Source organism: Lotus japonicus, chromosome 1 (genome assembly GCF_012489685.1).
Source record: "Lotus japonicus ecotype B-129 chromosome 1, LjGifu_v1.2".
In the NCBI taxonomy this organism is placed as follows: Eukaryota; Viridiplantae; Streptophyta; class Magnoliopsida; order Fabales; family Fabaceae; genus Lotus; species Lotus japonicus.
In genome coordinates this window covers 16,545,505-16,567,515 of record NC_080041.1, presented here as the reverse complement: position 1 = coordinate 16,567,515, position 22,011 = coordinate 16,545,505, and the positions used below count along the sequence as shown (strand labels likewise).

Below are 22,011 nucleotides of genomic sequence, written 5' to 3'. Positions count from 1 at the left end.
TATAACGTGCGAAGTACACGCACTTTTAAAGGGCGAATTGCTGTAAATTTGTGCATAACTGATGTCAGATGATTTTTAAAAATTATGAGACTCCACAGTAAATCAAGTTAGAATATTTGGAGATTTATGGTGGAATAAAAAATGTTTGAAATTCAAAATAAAATACCAGATGAAGGAATTTGACTAAATTACACAAATCTTAGAGGTGCTAAGTTATGATCGTTTGATTTTTCTCTTCAACTTTGCAGTTGGTCGACTTCGCATCCGAGATAAAAAAATTGTCCAATTTTCCAAACCGCGCCGCTCCTGATTCTAAAGCGACTACTACTAGGTGTCGGAATTTGGAGATTCTGACTACATATTTTAGCTCAGAATGGTCCTATTACCTTGATCAAGAAGTGTCAGTCCCAAATTTCTTCTAGAAATTAAACAGGAAAAAAAAGAAATCAGTGCGTTTTGGTCGCAATTTCATAGTGCGAGTGAATTTTTTTTCATAAAAGGCTTTTTCAGATTTTACAAATTTAACAGGGTCTGAATAGACGTGGGGGGTCTGAATAACAATTCTCAAAGATTTATCATAAAAATAAAAAACAAGAGAAAGATCATAACAGATCATGCCAAGATCATAACTATCGTATCAACCCTTTCTCCAAACCTAAAAAACTAAAAACAATCAGTTTCAAAACAGACAATGTCAAAACAAGGGTCATTAGCCAAAGATAAAGCTAAGAAGAAAGCTTATGCCACGACCGACAATAAAACGTCAAAATGAAGTGCATATGTTGTCGTCAAAACACAACACATGTGGTCATGGGCAACATCGCAACAAGGCTGAAACCTGCCACCTCATTTGAAGAGCACAACACATCAAATTTCACTTCAATCACCCCTCGAATCGGTATATCCTAAGAAGCTGACAATGAGCAGTAGGATGACAAGAAGCACATAAATCACAAGGGAATAACCGCACTACCACCATGCGAAGAACCTAATACACTGAAAGCCTCATAGAACGGTGGAAAATCCTTTTATGCCTCTCTCAAACAGTACATAATAGAGACAAAGGAATGTATGACATCAGGACCCGCATCTTGTAAAAAAACCTACAAAATGATAACAACTGATTGAGCAACCCGACCATCTAACAATGTGCTCAAGGATGATGCAAACCACAACAATTGTGCTTCAATATAGAAGAAAAAAACATGCTCCAAAGTCTTTGACGCAACATTGCAAATAAGGCAAATAGGATCTACTATCAGCCCACGCCTAATACAATCGCCAAAACAACATGCCAATCGAGCCCTTTACAACGAGGAACCGAAATAACTCTCCAAAGCTTGATCCATATACCAGCAAAAAGGGTCACCTCTTAGGAGGAGGAGGAGGAGGTCGTAGACAAGGACTCCTGGTGGAAAATATAAGCATGGCTCGACACAATAGTCTATCGCCTAACCTGATGGGGCCACACAAAAGTATCCTCTTCTTGCGTGGAACTTTCTTATTCAACCCAAGGTGCATAACAACACGATCAGGGAGGTACTACTCTACAAGCAACACGTCCACAAACTCAAAGACCCTCAAGCAACAAATGTAAGACCCAAGTTTTTAAGCTTATGCTAAGTGAATAAAATTCTTATTCGCGATTAGGGTTGATGTATCGTGAAGGGAAACCTGAACAAGAGTTTACCAAATGAAATAAATTTATGAAGGAGAAAGTTCAGGAAAAGTCTAAGGATTGTATCGAAGTCGATAAAATGTTATAACACGATTAGTATTATTCGTTTATGCCTAGGACGAGAGCCTTAGGAAAAGATTAATTCCACCCTTGGAACACTGTAGGAATTAATTCCGAAAATCTTCAAAAGGAATATAGGGATTTCTCTTATTTCTTTCCATGACAAGCGTTTCAAGGCGAAACTCTAGAATCTACGAACGTCCGATTCCAATCCTCGGAAGTTTGTCGAAACTAAAACCCTGATAGTTCAAAACCCTAAAATCAACCGACGATGAAGACTTTTTCTATTCGGAGCTTCAAATGAAGATTCTACACGCGTACACCCATTTCTCTTGATGATTTCAATCTTTCTTCAGAAGGAAGTTTTCTATTCCGACATTCGATGCAAAAAGTAACTTATCGGGTAAAATAGTTTTACACCGACTTTGCATTAGTCACCTAAAATACAAGGAAACCTCTTTTGAGTTTTGGAATTATGTCGCCAAAACCTATCTTAGAATTCACGGAGAATGAAGCCGGAAAAATCGGAATCGCGAAACTTTCATTTTCCCACGTTTTTCCAACCTCTATATATAGCCAAAAAATGAGAAAAAATCACAAAACTCACCCATTTTCTTCACCAAGGCCGCGAGTTTGCTAGAGGAGGGAGAAGAGAAGATTTTCTTCATTTCTTGCTTGATCGTTGATTCAACAGTTGCTGCTTGAAGGTATCGAGGTATAGTCGCTAATCCTTACCTCTGATCGTCTTTTCCGTAGCTTTTCTCTATGTCTTTCTGTGCTCATAGTTTTGAGGTTTTTGCAAAACTATCCTGATAACTTCATTTTTTTATCTAAACATCTTCCCTACGTGCCCAAGAGCATGTTTATCTAATAATACTGCGCCGATTCTCGAAAAACTACCGTCGAGTTTCAATTCTGCTTAAAATACCCATTTTGGGGCAAAGCTTCGTCCTTTGGGCTGAAAACTATCGTCTTAGCTTAGTGCTAGTAGGATTAGTTGTCATAAACGTCGTTGGTGACGTCCCCATCCAATTTGTTTTTCGAAATTTCAGTTTTGAAATTCTGAGCTAAAATATTGACCAAAATACCCCTGCGTCAGTTTTTGATCCGATAATTTTTCCGAGTTTAGAATACCCTTAGTTACGACTAATAATAACCTAGGAACCAAATTTGATCGAAGAAAAATCGACCCACCTAATTACCAATAGTGGTCGAGCACCCTAGGGAGGGAGGAAGAAAATTCTTGTTTCAAAAACTTGTCCTTTCGCGCTAGATTATCGTACCTCGGAGTATATACTACTTCGTGTAACCTTAGTGAGTATCGATTACTGAGTTTCTGATAGTTTTTGATGGAATTCTGTGGTTTTACTCTAAAGGTGTTTTTGAAGAATTTCCTGAAGAACAAGGAGTTGATTGTGAAGGAACGCTAGACGGGAACCCTGGAGAATCTACAGGTGAGGGCTACTCACTGAATCCTTAGTTAATGCCTAGGTGTCGATGCTTTCGACATTGATTTACTGTTTATGCACTTGTTTGTATTTGACTGGAAAAATGTTTTCTGAGGCTTCGGCTGACAATGTAGATGATTCATCTACTGACTGTTTTTGAGATTGAATTACATGATACGTGCTAAGTGGGTAATCTAGGATGTGTGATGTATGCTTTATATGCTAAGTGCTACGTGATTATTCTAGGATGTGTTGATATATGACATGTTTGTTGACTGTGCTGATTTAATTATGTATTTTCACTGATATCTGTGATTCTGAGTAGTGAGAATAGTGGGTAGGTCATGCCGATTTTATTTTGAGATTTTGGGAAAAGTTTGATAGGACGAATGAGATTCGGGCCTTGTTATGGTTTTTCATGGATCGAGACATTCTCTGGAGTCATTTGGGATTAGGAGATCCCGAGAACTTATAAGATTTGCGATAAGACAAAAGTGGAAACTATTTTGTAAGGAAAACTCATAAGACATTAAACACCCTTTAAACCTTTTAATAATGATAATAATCTCGAAGGAAAGCTTAGGAGTCAAATCTTAGTTTTGGAAAACGAGAAGTGTCGTCGGATCCAAGTGTTGAGATATTGAGAAGTTTTGAGTATGTTGATACTCTTGTGCTCTGGGAGCAGTTGTGTGGTTGGGCTATCCGAGAGATAAGCCGGGAAACGGGTAGTTTCCGAGTATGTTGATACTCTTTGCTCGTTGAGCAGTTTTGACCATCGGATGGAGATGAGTCGGATGATTTGGAGATCATCATGAGTTATTGTGTTGTTGTGAAGAAGTGTCTTTTGTCGCAGAATCGACTTTACCTTAGGGTAAGCTTTTAGAGACATTAATTTAGCTAGAACACGTGGTGACGTGTCGAGTGAGGTTGGAGACGTTGTTTGGCTAATCATTTCGCATTCATGCACCATTAATGAGGTATTAACACGAGACGGACTTCGGACCTCGGTGGATTCCAAAATGGTCATAAGACCCGGATTTCCGCGTAAGAGCGCTATTAGGCGACTCTTAGTAGCAGACCGAAATGGCAGGCCTTCAGGTTTTATGCTGATATGACTACCGTTGTTGTTGGTATAAGAGGCACGCGAGCCGAAATGGTCCCACCGTGGCTGGTGCTAGGGCTGATCCGTTTGATGTCCATCCTTTCCGGAATGCATTTGGTTAACTGGGTTAACCGTCATTTGCATTTCATGTCACATGCATACTGACTTAGTTGCTGAGTGTGATTGTTAATTGTTAATCCTATTTGATGCATGTTATTTGTTATTACTGTCGTTTATATTCGTTGTGGAATATACAACCCTAGGATGCTATCTCTAGCTATAAGCCTAAGTGGCTAATCTCTTATCTGTATCTATTGGTGATATTATTTACATGATTCTTTGGAGTTGACCCTCACGTCTTCTGTATGTGCTTTGGCGGACTACGCCTATTGTCAGATGTCTTTAGCGGATTGGTTCACGATGGTCCACCCTTCGGGGGGGACTAGATATGAGATGATAGATCAGGATGACCCCGGCGCGTGGGTGGTTGACCCCGCTAGCCATCGTGCGACGTACTCGGGGAGGATCATGGAGGATCGGGTAGACAGAGTAGGACACTTGATGGAAGGAGTACTGAGGAGGAGCACTATCAGTTTCAACTTGCCGCCCGGAGTGCATTGCGGGCCAGGAGTAGGAGCACCACCGCCACCGTCGTCTTCGGATGATGAGGACCCCTCAGAGGAGGAGCCTGTGGGAGTGCATTCTTCAGAGTCCAGCACACCCACCGTTGCTATCATTGATGATCATGGTTCGGGCCCAAAGCCCGTGAGTTCAGCACCGGAGCGCATTGCGGTTGCGAGGGGAGGACGGATAGTGTTTATAGACTTGGTCGTTCTGGATTCAGATTCAGACGACGATCATGCTAGCATGTAGGTTTTAGTGCTGGTGTGAGCTCCTCGAGATAGGATTAGTGTAGGAGTAGAGTCTTAGCTCTGACCATTATTTGTTTCTTTGGGGACAGGGTAGTTTCCCACCTATAGCTTTTTGTGTGGTTTCTTTACGGGGAATCACAGAGAGTTGGTTGGACTTAGGAGGTCTTGTTTTCAGGCCGATTGGGCTAACTTATTCTCGTTTTTGAGGTTTGTGTTGCGGACACTTCACCTTTACTTTGGTATGTACATATTGCCTACGGGCGTTACACTTTTCTTCTTTCCGTCACTGGAGGTTACTCGTGACGAGGTTGCTACTTACAGCGGGGGCTGTAATTTATATTGTATATTAGTTCTGTTGTCTTTCGCAATTGAGTTTTATTTATTTCAGTCTTGTTTATATTATCGACGAAAAAAAATATATTCACGTTTTTCCGCATTCATTTCTTTTTGGTTACTAAAGTGACGCCACCGAAATCGGGGTGTTACAACAAACAAAGCAATATAAACCATTATCTAAATTAGCATTGTCAAATATATCATCATTTGTGCGGGCTAGGGTTAACTCTAATTCTGAACAATTAGTGTCGAATATTTATACTAGCAAGTAGTGTATGCTTAACGTCGACAAAAAGAACGAAGCTGATAGACTTACTTCGACCTAATTAAAGACAATCGCGACACTAAGCTGACGCTAAATTTCACCTAGCGTCAACTTTATCTCCTAATGGATTTTATTCTTTTATTGAGTATGTTTGAAACTACATCATCTATACAATGGCATATCTGTTAATAGAAACCTCCTTTCAGCAAGAGTATTATATAAATAAGTTTTGTCTGGGCGAAGAAAAATATGGCTTACAAATTAAAAGCGCTTATTTGGTGAGGGGCACATAAGAATTATGTTTTAAAAACTTAAATTAAATGTTACCTTTTATAACTAGTAATGAGATAAGATACAAGAGGATAAGTGATGTGATTGGTGATGTGTTGGGAAAAAAAGAGATAAAAGAATTGGGAAAATAAATTAAATTGAAGAAAAAGTATGATGTGAGTATATATATATATATATATATATATATATATATATCAAAACTTCAATAAAATATGAAATGTTTGAGAGTTTCCAACTTTTTAAACTTTTTTGAAAGTTTTGTAAGGTAGTTTATGTTGTTTTAAAAGAAGCTATGTAGCTCAAAATAGTGTCATTCAACCAATAAGATATTAGAAATGAGGTTTGTTCTTCCGTGTATATATTAACATTTCTTACAATTTTATTTTGTTTAGACTTTAGAGATTAATTTTTATAGACTGAGAGTGTAAAAAGTTTTACACACAATTATTCAATCACATTATTCAAGTTTCTATTTTAAATATTATTAAATTCAAAATTAATTATGAATTAGAAAAATAGATGGATCGATATGATTCAATAATTTTATAAAACGTATTTACACCGTCAATGTATATAAATTAATCTCTAGACTTTATGCATTTTCTACAAGCTCATGCGTAATTTATATTTTAAGCATATTTTTGTTTAAACTAATATATCTTAGGACTAATTTTATTTTTGAAGACAACTTCCACACTTTTCATCCCACCACGTTTTTTTTTGTCGATGTTTCACTATGGATCCCATGAAACACTACCAAAATGATTCATAAAAAAAGAAAGATAGAATATTAAGATACAACACTAATAGTTTTTTTAATAAAAATTGAATAACCATCGCTCTAACAAACAACACACATTTTTAACTAAATAACCACCACCCCACTAACCTCACAATTTAATATTCTATTTGAATTATTTTTAATCAAAAATAAATATGATTCCTCATTTTTTTTAAAAGTACACCACACTCTAACAACAGCTACAACTTTGTATTTCACAATTTTACTTTGTTATCTAAATTTTTTAACGTATTTTCTATGTTACTTGATATTTTTCTTTGTACATTCCTTCATTTACCGATCTCATAAGAGAATTTATATTTCATTACTAATAACATGCATATAATTGTAGGTCTTCGAATAGAGGATGATGCTCTCATGAATCTTTGCTTAATTGAAATTGATAAACTTCTCCACTGCAATGGGAGGTCACTTAAATAATTTCCATGTATGCCATATCCTACATTTTCTGAAATTCTACACAATTTGAAAACAAGTTTGTTGCTGACGAGTTGAATTACAGTAAACAAGAAATGCGCGATACACATGAAGCACTATTAAAGTCTTTGACTGCTGAGGAATCTGAAGTGTATAAACAAATAATGAGTTCAGTTTTATCCAATGATGGAGGGTTTTATTTTCTATATGGATTTGGAGGTTCGGGAAAAACATTTGTGTGGAATACATTGTCCTCAAGTTTAAGATCACAAGGACTCATTGTTTTGAACGTGGCATCAAGTGGTATTGCTTTGTTGTTGCCCGGAGGGAGGACTGCTCATTCAAGGTTTTCTATTCCTATATCAATTAATGATATATCAACCTGTAATATCAAACAAGGATCTCAAAAGACTGAATTACTTCAAAAGGCAAGTTTGATCATATGAGATGAAGCACCAATGTTGGACAAACATTGTTTTGAAGCATTAGATAGAACTTTGAATGGCCTCATGAAAACTCGATTGAATTTTGGTTATGATAAGCCATTTGGTGGTAAAGTTGTGGTCCAGGGAGGTGATTTTAGGCAATTTCTTCCCGATATTCCGAAAGGTAGCCGAGCAAATATTATTGAATCTTCAATTAATTCTTCATACTTTTGGAACTCATGCAAAGTATTGAAATTGACCAAAAATATGAGATTATACAATTCTGCATCATCATAAACCAATGAAGAAACCAGGGAGTTTGCAGAATGGATTCTACAAGTTGGAGATGGTACGGTGAACACAATTGATGATGCTCAAACAATGATAGAAATACCTTCAGATTTGTTGATAGAAAAATCAGATGATCCTATACTTAGCTTGGTGAACTTTTTTATCCTAAAATGACTGCCAACATGAAAAATCATTAATTCTTTGAACAAAGAGAAATTTTGGCACCAAACCTTGAGAGTGTTGAGCATGTCAATAATTTCATGTATTCTATGGTTCCTGGTGATGAGAGAGAATATTTGAGCTTTGACACTACATGCAAGTCTGATGAGGACACAGAGGTAGAAGGAGATTGGTTCACTTATGAGTTCTTGAATGAAGTCAAATGTTCAGGAATTTCAAACCACAAACTTAATTTGAAGGTTGATGTTCCAATTATATATGCTTCTTCGGAATATAGACTAAGACTAGACTATTGGTTTATGTAACGAAACCCTGGTTTACCGTTCAAATTCTCAAGACGACAATTTCCTGTCACATTATGCTTTTCAATGAACTATAAACAAGAGTCAAGGTCAATCGTTATCTCATGTTGGCCTATATCTCCCTAGACCAGTTTTCACTCATGGTCAGCTCTATGTTGCTCTTTCAAGAGTGAAGTCAAGAAAATGGCTGAAATTATTGATTTTAGATGATGAAGGAAACCTCTCAAACGCAACAAAGAATGTTGTATACCAAGAAGTGTTTGACATTATCTAAAAGGTTCGTTTTCTTATGTTGCTCTTTCAAGAGTGAAGTCAAGAAAAGGGCTGAAATTATTGATTTTAGATGATGAAGGAAACCTCTCAAACGCAACAAAGAATGTTGTATACCACGAAGTGTTTGACAACATCTAAAAGGTTCGTTTTCTAATGATCTAAGTTTTTTTTATAACATTATGAATTTGATCTTAAAATCAATTATTATTTTGTAACAGAAAATTCAAAAATCAATCTTTACACGTTCATCCTTTTACATAGTGGAACCAAGATTTAAATAAATTAACTAAAAATTGTATTAAAGTAGTCAATGTTATAATTGAAAGAAATTATTTTATTTTAATGTCCATTGAAACTAAGTTTTGTTTATTACCATATAAACCTAATCTAATCTATACAAATCTATGTATTTGCAGATTCATGGTTTGAGAAGACTTGGATTCCCTAGATAGTCAACTTTGAAGATTTCTATCAAAACATTCATCTACTCATTAGATTAATCGATATATGTTAAATGGTAGCTGACTCCAATTCTATATCATTCATTAATAGTTGTCGTTTGTTTGTTTATCTGTATTTAAATCTTCAATTTACAACATTTATCACCGTTATATTTCAATCACGAAAGTCATATCTTCGTTTTCGTGAAATTATTTTTTATTTTATATCAATCATCATAGGTAAAATTTGAAAATAAAAATCTGTCGTGCAATGCACAGGTGAAACACACTAGTATTAATATAAGCTTTAAAAAATCAATGAATTGTTGAAACAACATCAAATAAAAGTCAAACAAAACAAATTATACAAGAATTAAATATCTCATGATGAGACGTTTAGGATAAATTAAATTATTGTTCACGATTTGTGGACACTGCCTTTAATGAACTCAACAACACTTCAAATTTGTGGCGGTTTCTGATAACCACAAATTGCAGGTGTCATTTAGTGTCTCCGAAAAATGGTATCCACAACTATTACTTTTAAAATGGGAGGTGGTGGTGAAGAGGAGAGGCGGCAACAAAGGATGAGGACATGACATAGGAGTGTTCATGGCCACCAATAGCATGAGGAGAGGGACTTGTTCGGGTGATAGGACTTTTTGGTCTTGAGGTTGGCACCATGCCACTGTGATGATCATATGATCTTCTGCTTCTCTTTGGCCCTTTTTCTGCACACATGAGCTCAGCCTGTTTTATTGTCCCAGGGTATCTCCAACTGCAGCACCCTACCTTCCCCGCTCTATCTATGTACCTGTGTCACAAATCAAATTAATTGTTCTAAGACTAATTATTCTGTGGAGGAACTTATGTGAATATCATAATTGATTATGAGTAAATAGAAACTAATCAAACACACTACAATAGTACAATGCAATATTTGGTCTAGAAATGTATGTATCAATCACAAAAAGTAATCATACACAAGTTAGTTTAAGGTTCAATTCTTATGTTTAATTTGAACTTGAGATACTGATTAAGCTGAATCAATCTTGATCAGGTGATATATGTATTGATTATGAATCCTATGTTGTCTGTCCACTACAGAACTGTAGTTTACTGATGAGGACAAATTCATGGCACGGCAAACAAAAGCAGGCCGTCTTAAAACACGGAAATTGTATCATTGGCCAGTCTTTAAATTTTTTAATTTTAAACTGTTCTCACATTTTCTATTCGGCTGTAGTGAATAATAAAGGTCTAGCTTCCTAAGAGTGCGACTCCTATGAATAGAACTCTTAGGAGTTCAAACAATTATTTTTTACCACTGCGATAAACACTCATTAGTCTGAGAATCGAACTTTTGGCCAATCTTTAAATGACACATTATTTTATACTCAAAACTATCTATCAATATATAAAAACAAACTTATATAGTTATGAGTTGGCTCCAAAAATAAATTTTTGGGTGGTCATCACAATGGGACCCGGCCAAACTTAATATAACCAAAAAATTTAAAATTAAATTAACATTTTCAAAATGATGATTAGATCAAAGGAAAGTTCAATTGGAATAAGCTAATTATACTTAATGATTTTAATTGAGAGAATCCAAATTCTTCTTTCATATGATTATGATGAAATTAGAATCTCTTTTTCAAGTAAGCACAGGACGTCCCCGAAAATTAGTTCAAGTGGTAAGAGTTAGGGGATATAAGAGTTTGGGAGGGTAAAGGTTGAAGGCTCCGGATTCGAACCATCAGGAGAACTAATTTACTAACATTACTAACAAGTAACAACTAACATTTACCTATAAAAAAAAAATTACGGGATAAAATCATTAATTACCTTTGGCTGAATCTCAGTCCAAGGCAGTCTATACACTTTCTTCCTTCTACCATCTCTCCCATCCCTATTTGCACACACCGCCAGCAATAAGCCCTGCCACATACCTGCATGCACATAAGAATCACTAACAGCTAAAGGATTGACTATTGCCACTATAACATGAGTGGCGGTTATTAAAAACCGTTATAATACTTAGCGGTGGTTTTTATCGACAGCTAACACTTAACTGTCGTAAAAAATCATCGCTAATGTGTGTTTGTTGTATGTCGGTCAAAAAGTATATGTATACATATAAGAGTCATTCTTAAAGTAATACATCTATTTACATTATTGATATAGGCTATGTCTATTATGAACTAAGAAAAACGGCTCATGTATGGATCAGTAGAATTGTGCATTGATGTAATATAAGACATACCAGGCATCTAGTTCTGAAGACATAAGCATAGCTACTGCAAATGGTGCAAATCTTAGAGTGAGGAATCCCCGGTCGCCGCCGTCCACCACTACCACCACCTCCTCCCGAAGCCACACTCATGTCATCATAACTCATACTATACCCTGAATGATCACCCCCTTCAATCCTGGGTCGAGGATTTTGTGCCCTGCCACTTGCATGGTTAAAAGGAGGATTATGATGATGCTTCCCTCGATGGCCAGAAAAATCTTGGTGATGTTGTTGATGGTGATGGTTTTGACTTGTAGCTTCCAAGCCTCTACTGAAATCAAGACTAGGTAGAGAGTGTAAAGAAGGTGAAGGTGAAGGTGATGTTCTCTCCTCTGATTTCACATTAGCTAGGTCTTGAAAGGTGAGGTTCACGGATTCATCTGGGATTCCTCGATACAATGTTTCAAGATCTATTAACATTGGTTTTTCCTGCAGAGTCATGTTCTTGTGATCACCCATTAGAGTTATGAGTTAAGAATATGTGATTTTAGACTATGTGACAGCAATATATAAAGTGCAAGGGATAAGGGTTGTTAATTGGGTCACGTACGATGAAAACAAAGACCATTGTATATATATGTGGCAATTCTAAGGCCGGTCGAAAATTAAGATATTTAGCTACGAGTGAATTCATGAATTCAAAGATTCTTGTTGGTTGCAGTCTTTGTAACAGACATAAGAATAAGTCAATTTAAAAAAAATACTACTTATTATAAAAACAAGAATAAATAGTAATTTTTATTTAATGTGAGGCTTGGATGAGTATCCACTTTCTCTATTTTTTCTTTATACTACATGATATGGGATTTGGAAGAATACTCACTTGAACACAAAATTAATCTCCTTTCATCCGAAGTCTCACATACTTCACGTTGTCATCAACTTCAGCACTATTTAACTTTCATGTATTCTCTTTAGGCTTTGTAAATCCTCCATCAATTCTGACATCTCTGCAAATGACTGGTGCACTACACCATTTCTCTTAGGACAAAACATGAGAAGCTTTAGTAGTGTGGAAACACCGGAGACCACCAAAAACAATTAGATACCACATCTTTAACTGAAAACTTTAAGAAATTGGATGTCTGAATTCTCTCACTTATATACTACATCTTTAACACTTCTTTTTAATCCAATGTGAGACTTTTTACTCACACTTGATGCTCAACAATCTCCCTCAAGAGTGAGTACATCTCAAATAGAAGCCTCCACATACTTGTCTCATATCCACACTTGTGCTATCGTTGGTTCCACCAACGAGACTGTGGTTGGTTTTCCACCAACGAGACATGCTGCCTTGCAACCACAATGCTATGAAGACTTTCATTACAAGGAATTGTCACATGATCGCATCAACTATCGGCTCTAATACCACTTGTTGAAAGCTAAGAGTGGAAATCTCCACACTTACGGAAACGTACTCATAAAAAGCAGAAAAATAAATAATTGATAAATAAGTAAACATCTCGCAAAATCACAAAATTAATGTGGTTCATCAGCATACATTGCCTAATCCACAATCTCAACAAAATATTTTATTATTTAACTACATATTTTAATAGGAATAAATCTGCAAATACTGTTATGTGACGGTGAACCTGGTTTTCTTTCCTGCTTCCAAAATAAAGATTAAGTTTAAATTATGCGACATGAAGTTTACAATTCACGTTTTAGACCATTTGCATTCATGTATTCCCTTGCAGAATAATCAGTTGTTTCAATAAGACCAATCATGCTGAGTCCTGTTGTCCATCCTCTTGCATATCTTCATGATCATTGGGATGGCAATTCAAATCTAATTGTCCTGCACCAGACTCAGCCACCTCAAGCAAACCTCTGCTTAGGCCTCCCTCATTCTCCAAGTGACTAGTATCTTCTCTTGATGTACCACTGGTATCTGAGTCATCCCTGTAATTGATTTTACCTCCTTGGGAAGTACCTGCTTCAGGTTCTAATCGCTGTTTCTTCTTCCGCCTCGCCATGGTTTTGAACCGGCGCCTCACAGTATCACAAGCGCGGCAAGGGCATGAAGGGTCGTGCCTCGCTTGCCCACTTGGGGGTTGGATGCACACAATGCAAACACATCCAGGGCGGTGCCTTGGATGTTTGGTGGTGGCTCCAACTGGTGCCTGAGCAGGGCCAGCCGAATTATCTCCTGAAACTGCTGCTCCGGAAAGAGGGCCTAAGCCTGAAGGCTTGCGCTCTTTGATTGACTTACTTTTGTCCGCCGTTTTTCGCTTTTTAGAACCTGGGGAAGATCAGGCACAGACAGAGAGTTCAAGAAACTATTATCAAGGAGAAATAGAATACAAAAGTAGAGTTGAATCAACTAGACTAAGTGCATATTTGATAAATAGTGCAAAATCGAGTATAGGGCCAAAACCGCGTATCCTCAAAGGTGCAATTAGGAACAAAATTTGCAGTCTGACAAGGGAGATTTCTACAACCAAAAGAGCCAATAAATGGTATCAAGAAAGAAAAATTCTTTTAGTGCCTCATAGAAATGAAGCCACACAATGTCCATGTTTAGAGAAACAGCTTTTGGAATCAAAACATAGACATCAATGAAAAATTTAAAATGGAATATCAGTGCTGAAATCAACCGACACATATGGACAATGTTGAGTAATGTAAAAAACTAGCATTCAATCAATTGTACTGCAGCATCAACCTCAAACTGTGTTATGACAAACCTGACAGATATAGAGCTTATATAAAATATAGATAGAAGGTTAATACCTTTGCTGGTTCTGAGAAGATCTTCTGATTCCTTTGTACTCATCTGCTCTGGTGTAGAATGGGAAGACCTGAAAAACCATTGTCCATGATAGGAAATTGAGAACATATACTCACTCTGTTGTCAAGAGAAGGTCTAAAAGCACAAAGTAATGTTTTTTTCTTTTCTGAAACACCATGTAATGTTCACCATCTTGCATATTTGAAATAGAATTGAAAATATATGGATCATTATTTCTATAAATTTCTTAGATGAATGAGTACTTCAACTAAAATACCAAGCTGATTATTACTACAAAAGGCATAGAAAAAACATTTGTATTAGATTATTACTTACATCCATTTAAGTTACAACAATAATTAAAATATGAATTACGGATGAGTTCCAAGGAAAAAATAAAAAAAACATGTAATTTAAAGATAATAGTTTACATATCTCATATAGACTGTCATAATAGATCTTTCTACAACTGCAGTCATAAAAGTTTTTCCAAGAGCGCACTGTGGTTTTACAGCTAAAGTAGTGATTATGAATATACTGAACAGAAGAAGTAATATCATTGCATAAAATAAATCTGATCCACAAAAATACCATATATGTTTGAACAAATTTGAAGGCATGATCAAAGTGATAAATAAATAGAACTGCTAGTATGCAGTAAAGACTTTCTAGTGAAAAAAATATAATGCTGAAATGCAATACAGATAATCTTACCCAGATGGGAAGGCATTGAATGTAGTTCTCTTTCCAAAAACAGGGGGTTCCTGATTGAAATGAAACAGAAATCACAAAGATTAGCCAGGTAGAAGAAATTTGAAAATGATTCTTCAAACTATATCAGGACATATTCACCTTGAAAAACCAAACCCATAAAACAAATCTTTGACAGTACCACACTTACATCATATTCTTCAAATTCTTGGTCCTCAATTGTTACAATGTTTGGTTTAACACTAGGCGGCGGACAAAGCAACTCTTGCGCTTCTTCCCATGTAAGTCTCAACTCTATAGCATCTTCACTATGAATGTGCAACCTCTTAGTTTTAGGCCCAATATTGCGAGTCTTCTTCTCTAAAACTGAAATGGGTTGCTGCAAAGAATCATTATTCACCATCTCCTCACAACTTCCAGTTTGAATCCCATCAGCAGTTTCAGTTTCCAAATATAGATGTTCCGAATGTCCCTTTGGGTAAGGTTCCCCTTTCCCTTTCGCTGAGTGGAGAAGATCAGGATTACTACTTCCTGAGTGCAGATTCTCAGTTACACCAGACAAGGTTGTTTCCTTTGTTGAAGTGCCATTAGAATGAGCAGATGTAGAGGCATCCTGTTTCAATAATGACCATCTATCATATTCACCAAATGAAGAGAAGAATATACACGTACTATCTAAAGATGAGGACACAGATAGTAAAGTGGAAAATTATATCACAACCTGTGTATCTATAGATTTTGATCCTCTTCTGAAACCCATAACAATTTTCCCCCCAGGATCTATCCGACTAAATATCACTGCAAAAAAAAAGATCATACTAATTAGTAGGAACTACCTATTTGCAGAACATATTACCAATACCATACATATATACAGTTCACACTAGATAGAGTAAACAACAAATACTACACACAAGGGTCCAAATCCACAAAGGCATGGATTCTCTTCTTAGAACAGCCGAATAATAAAGACCAAAACTTATAGTCTATCTAGGGGTCATATGTAGTGATGACTGCAAACAAAGAAATAAAAAAGAATAATTATTTCCATCAACACATGTACTTTGATAACAAGTTGACATGAAGCAGATGCCAAATAAATTTCAATAAACGTGGGAAATGGTAAGGAAATAGGTATTTGCAGCAATTCATTTGATAGATTGGTGTATACCGGTATCACCAGCACTTAGATGCATGGACTGTATGCAAGGGGTTACACCCTCCAGTACATACATCCTACTGTTGTTATTGGGCCAAAATCTGAACTGAAGTGTCCACTCATTCCCCTTTACATCTTGGATCTGCAAGGGAATACCTTCTGATTGCGAAATAGGAGGAAAATAAGCCTGAAAATCATATATGAAGTTGTTATATGTGCTGTAAGAATCCTGTATACATAAAAAGATAAACATCAAATTAATAAGATTCTAAGCATACCTCAGCACAGGCTTTTGGGAGAACAAGACGACCAATTCGACCTGCATCACTGGCACTTAATACCTTCTCAAATAAAGGCACTACAGTAGATTTCAAACTGTGATAATAACGTTAAAGAAAACTTCTGATGAATTAACTTTGTATTAGTTTAATGTGTATGTGTAATAGACCAAAATAATAAATATAAAAGGATACTCCCCAGATAATTGCTCCAGCTCTTGATCAGTAATCTTGGGCCAGTACCGAGAAAGTAAGAAACTTTTGCCTCTCCACTCACCAGGTGGCCGGGGGGTGCGTGCCTCAGAAATCATTCCTTTATTTCTTTCAAGATTCATGGTAAGCCCAGTCATTGATGGTTTAGGCAATATAGGGTAAGAAGTTCTCCCCTGATGTAAGGGAGGAGGTCCTTGAGTAGTTTTACCCTCATGTCTGCCTTCTACAATCTTTGTGGCAGAAGGAAAGGTGTAATTCCCCGATGTCAGTGAAAGTAATTCATGCATGTTTTTAGACTCCCATGTTGGTCTTTTATTCTCTATTGTAGTAAACGTTAATGAATGATTAGACTGTTTCAGCACATTTGAAAATCTTGTATCCTCTTCCCTGAACGGAAATTTAAACTCTTGGCTGTTCTGACCAATTGATGAGAGTATGCCATCTCTTTGCGCTTGAGCCCAGCCGCTGGATTCAGTAGCTTCAGAAATTCCACACAAATGCACAAGTTTTCCTTCCCCAGTCTTATTCCCCATTGCTCTACCATTAAGTTCAGCATGTCCATCACTTGCATTATTTGTGGTTGATCTAACTGATCCATAAGAATTTTCAGTATCCCACATCTGTATAAAAAATTTAATACCGGGAATCAGTGAACTTTCTGTGTCTGTGGCAGAGAACTAAAGAGCATAACATGTCTAAGTGGATGGTTAAATAGTGTGCTAACAGGATACAAAGGCACAGAATCACTACTAAGAACAAGCAAGCAGAAACAACTTGTTGAACATAATTAGAAAACTAACTCTGGCAAAAGCAACGATGGATCAAGAAATGAACAAGTAATGAGACCAGTTATAATACTGTAAGTATAGGTATTAGTCACTCAAAGGTATATTTGATATTATATTTTTCGTTTATTTATAGGTGGCATCTAATTGGTCCTTATAAAATAAGACATATAGATGCAGAGATGTGTGATCCAAAATGTAAAATACTGCAACAACATGAGAGAAACTAAAACATTAACAGAAATCAAAAATTAAATACAAAGGAAATAAACTTTAGGCTTGGAATCATCATGTAGAAACCAATATTTAGATTAACCTTACCTGACGAAGTTGGGAAGCCTTAAGACAGTTCACACAAGCAATGCCGCCATAATCAAGAAACTCAAACATAGACCTCGATGCTATACATCCACAGTGGACAAGCTGCAAAGCGTCAAATAATAGATTTCAATGTCTAAGGAAGACAGGATTTGAAGTGAAATGAAACAAAAACAAAACGAAACAGAAGAATATATTATCATTTTACCTTTTTGCAATGGTTGCATTCCCTCCAACCACTTTCAACATTGTGGAATTCCTCACAGAAAATCAAACTCTCGTAGGCAATTCTAAATCGCAAAAGTGACACATTAAGGATTTGCAAGCAGGAAATAGAACCAATATATGAATTATTACCAGAAAAAATACTTGGCAAGATTACAAGTGTAGAAGAGGGAGGAGAAGAGAAAATATAGATTAACACTGCTTGTCCTATAACTTCCCGACAACAAAAAAACTAAACCTAGGTTCCATTTGAATTAGTAAAAAACCTTAGGAGAAAATATCCTCATAAATCCGGAGAGCAAAGTGTGCAGTTGATAAATCATTACAGAAAAAACAATTGCTTAGATTTTGCAACATACAAACACTTGGATAAAAGGCGCATGGATATGTGAGCACTGCAGTAATACCCAAGTCATCCACATTGATCCTCATCCAAAGAAATACCATTTCATTGTTTCCATTCATAACATGATGATCAAACATGCTTAAAAAGCTTAGATATAACAAAAAGGTAAAAAAACAGGTCAAAGTGCTCTGATTATACTTTTGAACATACTGCCCCACGCTTTAATCTGTGAACTATAAATTAGACACACACTGGGGTTTCAAATTGCGGTCCGCAACTGCAATCGGAGCCACAACATAAAGGATTTTGGAGTCCTCGCATCAGCATCGCAGCCCCATTCTGCGACACAACCACGACCGCAATTCAGAACCCTGACACACACAAACTTAAGAATCTGGTTTGACCTATTGTTAGAGAGCAGCAGCTCCTTTGCATACATTGCATCAACAACAACAAAAATTTCTTGAATTATGCAATTATGAACAGAGCCAACAATGCAACCGGTTAATTTACAATAGCCATGCCCATTAATGGAGACAGAACCAAACACAAGACATGGTTGAAACCCCAGCAAAGAAAAAGCGTTGAAACTCAATTTGTACTCATAAGACTCAAGTCAAAGCCCAAAAAAGTGAAAAACTATCCAGGAGAAACACAACACCCCCAAACAGAAAGATTCAGCAGGAGATTCAGAAAACACAGATTCAGAAATCAAAGTCACAGCATTGAACATTGGACAAGAAGCAAGTCAAAACCCAAAATTAAAATAAACTGAAATTAAACAAAAATGATGCAAAGGAATGAAATCTACCCGCATTTGTTGCAGAGCCTGGCGAATCCACCAGATGCCAGAGGCCACCCCTTCTTCCATTCACGGCCATGACCACCACCCTTGCACGACTGGTTCATGCAAGCTCCATCCCCCATTGAATTGAAATCCAAAGCAAGTCAAACCCTCTCTTAAACCCTAAAAATCACCAAAAACTTCACACCGGAACACAAAATCAAGAGAAAGATAAGAATTGAAAAAAAAAAAGCATGGATCATCAGATCATCACAAACACAAATAGATTCAAACTTTACGGTGAGATAACAAGAACAAGAACAAGAACAGAACGAACCTGCAAATGAAAAAAACGTTGTTGTCGTGGTCCTTGCTATGAACTGCAACCATGCAAACACAGAGAGAGAGAGATGATTTTGACGTGAATTGATGGAATGGTGGTGAGAAGAGAAGGAAGGGGTTCAAGGGGAATGAGAAAGAGTAACGGAAATCGACATGGTAACGGCGATTAAGGTGATCGAGGAAGAGGGTGTGTGAGAATTTAGAGAGAGAAAGTGCATGCAGAGGAGGAGTGAATATAACAAGTGTAGAGAGAGAAAGGGGTGTGTGAAAATTGCATGCAAGATAGTTTGAAGACACACGCACCAACAACAATACAGTGTTACCTTATAAACTGGCTTTCGGTTCTGTTCTGTTCTCACTTCACTACAATCGTAAACGATACGCACTAAATTTCCAGGTTGACTCACACTCACTGTAACAACTTTTACCTTACAATTCCTTTCCAAAAAACAAAAAGTTTTACCAATGAGTTTTAAAAAAAAAACTTGCGTATAAAGAACTATTTGGTGTGGGAGACTACCCCTTAAAGTGATTTTAGAGTCACGAAATATTAGTCTCATGGTCGCTGGGGGTGGAGATTACTTGAAAAACTAAAAAATACACCTTAGAGCATCTTCAATGCTAGATTCTTAGTTCTTAGAGCATCTCTAAAACAAAGTTTTTAGTTCTTAGTTCTTAACATTATTCATGTGGGTCCGTACTGCCACATGTGCTTAAGCAATTCTTTGCAGATTTTGCTCCAACCTTAAGTTCTTAGTTTTTAGTTTTTAGTTTTTAGCACTATTCAACTGGTCCCACGATACCGTTATATTAGTAATATTTTTTATTTTCATATAATTTTGATTTAAATTTAAATGTTAATACTTAAATTAAATCCGTTGATGAATGAGAGAAAAAAAATTATTTTTTATGCTAAGAACTCAAAAAGTAAAACTCATTATATAAGAACTAGTTCTTATTCTTAAGAACTAAGAACTATATGTCAACCTCCTCCAATGGTTAAGAACTCAGTTCTTAATTCTTAGTTCAGAAAGAAGACCTAAGAACCTTTCATTCGAGATGTTCTTACATATACTTCCTTCTTTTTATCTCTCACTTGTTATCACATTATATTAATTACTTCTTCATCTTATCTTCTTTTCTCTCACTCAGTTTCTAATTTCATTGAATCTATCCAACATTAAATTCCTTTACTTTACTCCAATTAAATTTTATTGCTTCTTCCATTTTTAAAGTAACTATCTAGATAACAAAACACACACATATTAATAAATGCAATAAATATTTTTAAAAATTTAAAACATAGAGTATTATTTATTTTCTGTTTTACATTTTAAAGTATATTTTTATTTATCCTCGTTTCTTCATCTCATAAGCGTATGATATGGAAAAAAATCGATCAATCCTCCTTTAGAATTGTGTTTGGACATGAGAACCGGAACAGAATCTCTCTTTGCCGCGAAGGTGGATCTCATTGGAATGAGATAGTTGTTACCCCTGAGGTTAGGGTTGTTCTACGGGCGGTTTCGGGCCAAAATCTAGGTTTTGGTTGGGTGAAGAACACCCAACCACCAAGCCTGCCATCGTCCGTTCAATGGTTACGGGTGGCTCGGGTTCGGTTTAGTCGGTTCACAATTTAGCCGGGTGGGTTCGCACGGTTGTCTATCAAAAAAATTGTTGCAAAAAAAAAAGAAGAAGATGAGGGAAGAAACAGATCAAAAGCAAATATTGACAAAATCTTAATAAATCTTTACAAATTCCCAACAAAGAAAAAAAATGCTAATAAAATAATTAACAATAGATACATAGAAATCAAAGAACCAAAAATTCTAAAAGCAATAGATCCATCTTCTGCATGCCTCAAATTGCAACAGATCCATCATGCGTGCTTGGGTTGGGTGAGAAGAGAACAAGAACAACACCCAGGAACAGAACCACACTTAGGAGAAGAGAAGGATCTACGGTCACGCGGTAATGAAGATGATGAGGGTGGGCGACATCGATCAAAAGAGATTTACTTGTGACATCAGATCTGTGGGAGGGAGGGAGAGAGAGAGAGAGAGAGAGAGAGAGAGAGAGAGAGAGAGAGAGGCGAGGACAACGCATATGGTAGGCAACGTTGACTATGAAGACGATGAACCCAACGGAAGGGAAGAGATCTTTGTGTGGAGGTTTTTGTGGAAAAGTGGAGAAGAGATGAGATGAGGTTGTAGTCATGGTGGGAGGATGGGTTTGTGGTGTGGGTAGCGGCTAGGGTTTGAAGAGAAAGTCGGAACGAAAGAAGAGAAAGAAAGAGACGGCTGAAGGTTCTGGAGAAGTGGAGAAGAGAAGAGAAAGAGTGTGAGGATGAAGGTTCTTTAGGATTAATGGGAGTATTTATATAACTTAGGTTTTTTCTTTGTTTTTTTATTTTCTGAACGGTGGCTTTGGGTTGGGCCTTGCCTGAGGTGTCTAGTTTTTTTTTGTTATCAGAGTTGATTCGGTCAGTTCATAGGTCAAACCGAACTCGACCGAACCAAACCATCAGAGACCGGTTTTTCCAACCCGCGATCTGAACCGACCCACTCGAGAAGCCTTTTTTTTGCAGCGGGCCGGATGATTTCGGTCGGGCCACCAAATACTGGACAGGCCTACC

The 22,011-nt window shown here is 36.7% G+C and overlaps 1 protein-coding gene and 1 pseudogene across 2 annotated transcripts; both read right to left on the bottom strand.

Annotated features, from left to right (window-relative positions):
* Nucleotides 1–9,454: 9,454 nt before the first annotated feature.
* Nucleotides 9,455–11,948, bottom strand: LOC130731651 (uncharacterized). Of its 2 annotated transcripts, none has more exons than XM_057583918.1 (3): nucleotides 11,449–11,948; nucleotides 11,031–11,134; nucleotides 9,455–9,996 (listed from the first exon to the last, which is right to left on the bottom strand). In XM_057583918.1, exons 1-3 carry the CDS (start codon nucleotides 11,935–11,937, stop codon nucleotides 9,726–9,728), a joined length of 864 nt encoding a protein of 287 aa, XP_057439901.1. In that variant the 5' UTR covers nucleotides 11,938–11,948; the 3' UTR covers nucleotides 9,455–9,725. The 2 variants fall into 2 exon arrangements, with proteins under 2 accessions (XP_057439901.1, XP_057439902.1); XM_057583919.1 differs by having other exon boundaries at nucleotides 11,031–11,123.
* Nucleotides 11,949–12,942: 994 nt separating this feature from the next.
* Nucleotides 12,943–19,699, bottom strand: LOC130733868 (B3 domain-containing transcription repressor VAL1-like; annotated as a pseudogene).
* Between the last annotated feature and the right edge of the window lie 2,312 nt (nucleotides 19,700–22,011).

Excerpts from the sequence above, each read along its gene's own strand:
- LOC130731651 (XM_057583918.1), bottom strand. The coding sequence starts at position 11,937 with ATGGGTGATCACAAGAACATGACTCTGCAGGAAAAACCAATGTTAATA. Across the intron at positions 11,135-11,448 it reads TCTTCAGAACTAGATGCCTG|GTATGTGGCAGGGCTTATTG; the intron begins GTATGTCTTATA and ends ATGTGCATGCAG. Across the intron at positions 9,997-11,030 it reads GGACTGAGATTCAGCCAAAG|GTACATAGATAGAGCGGGGA; the intron begins GTAATTAATGAT and ends TTTGTGACACAG.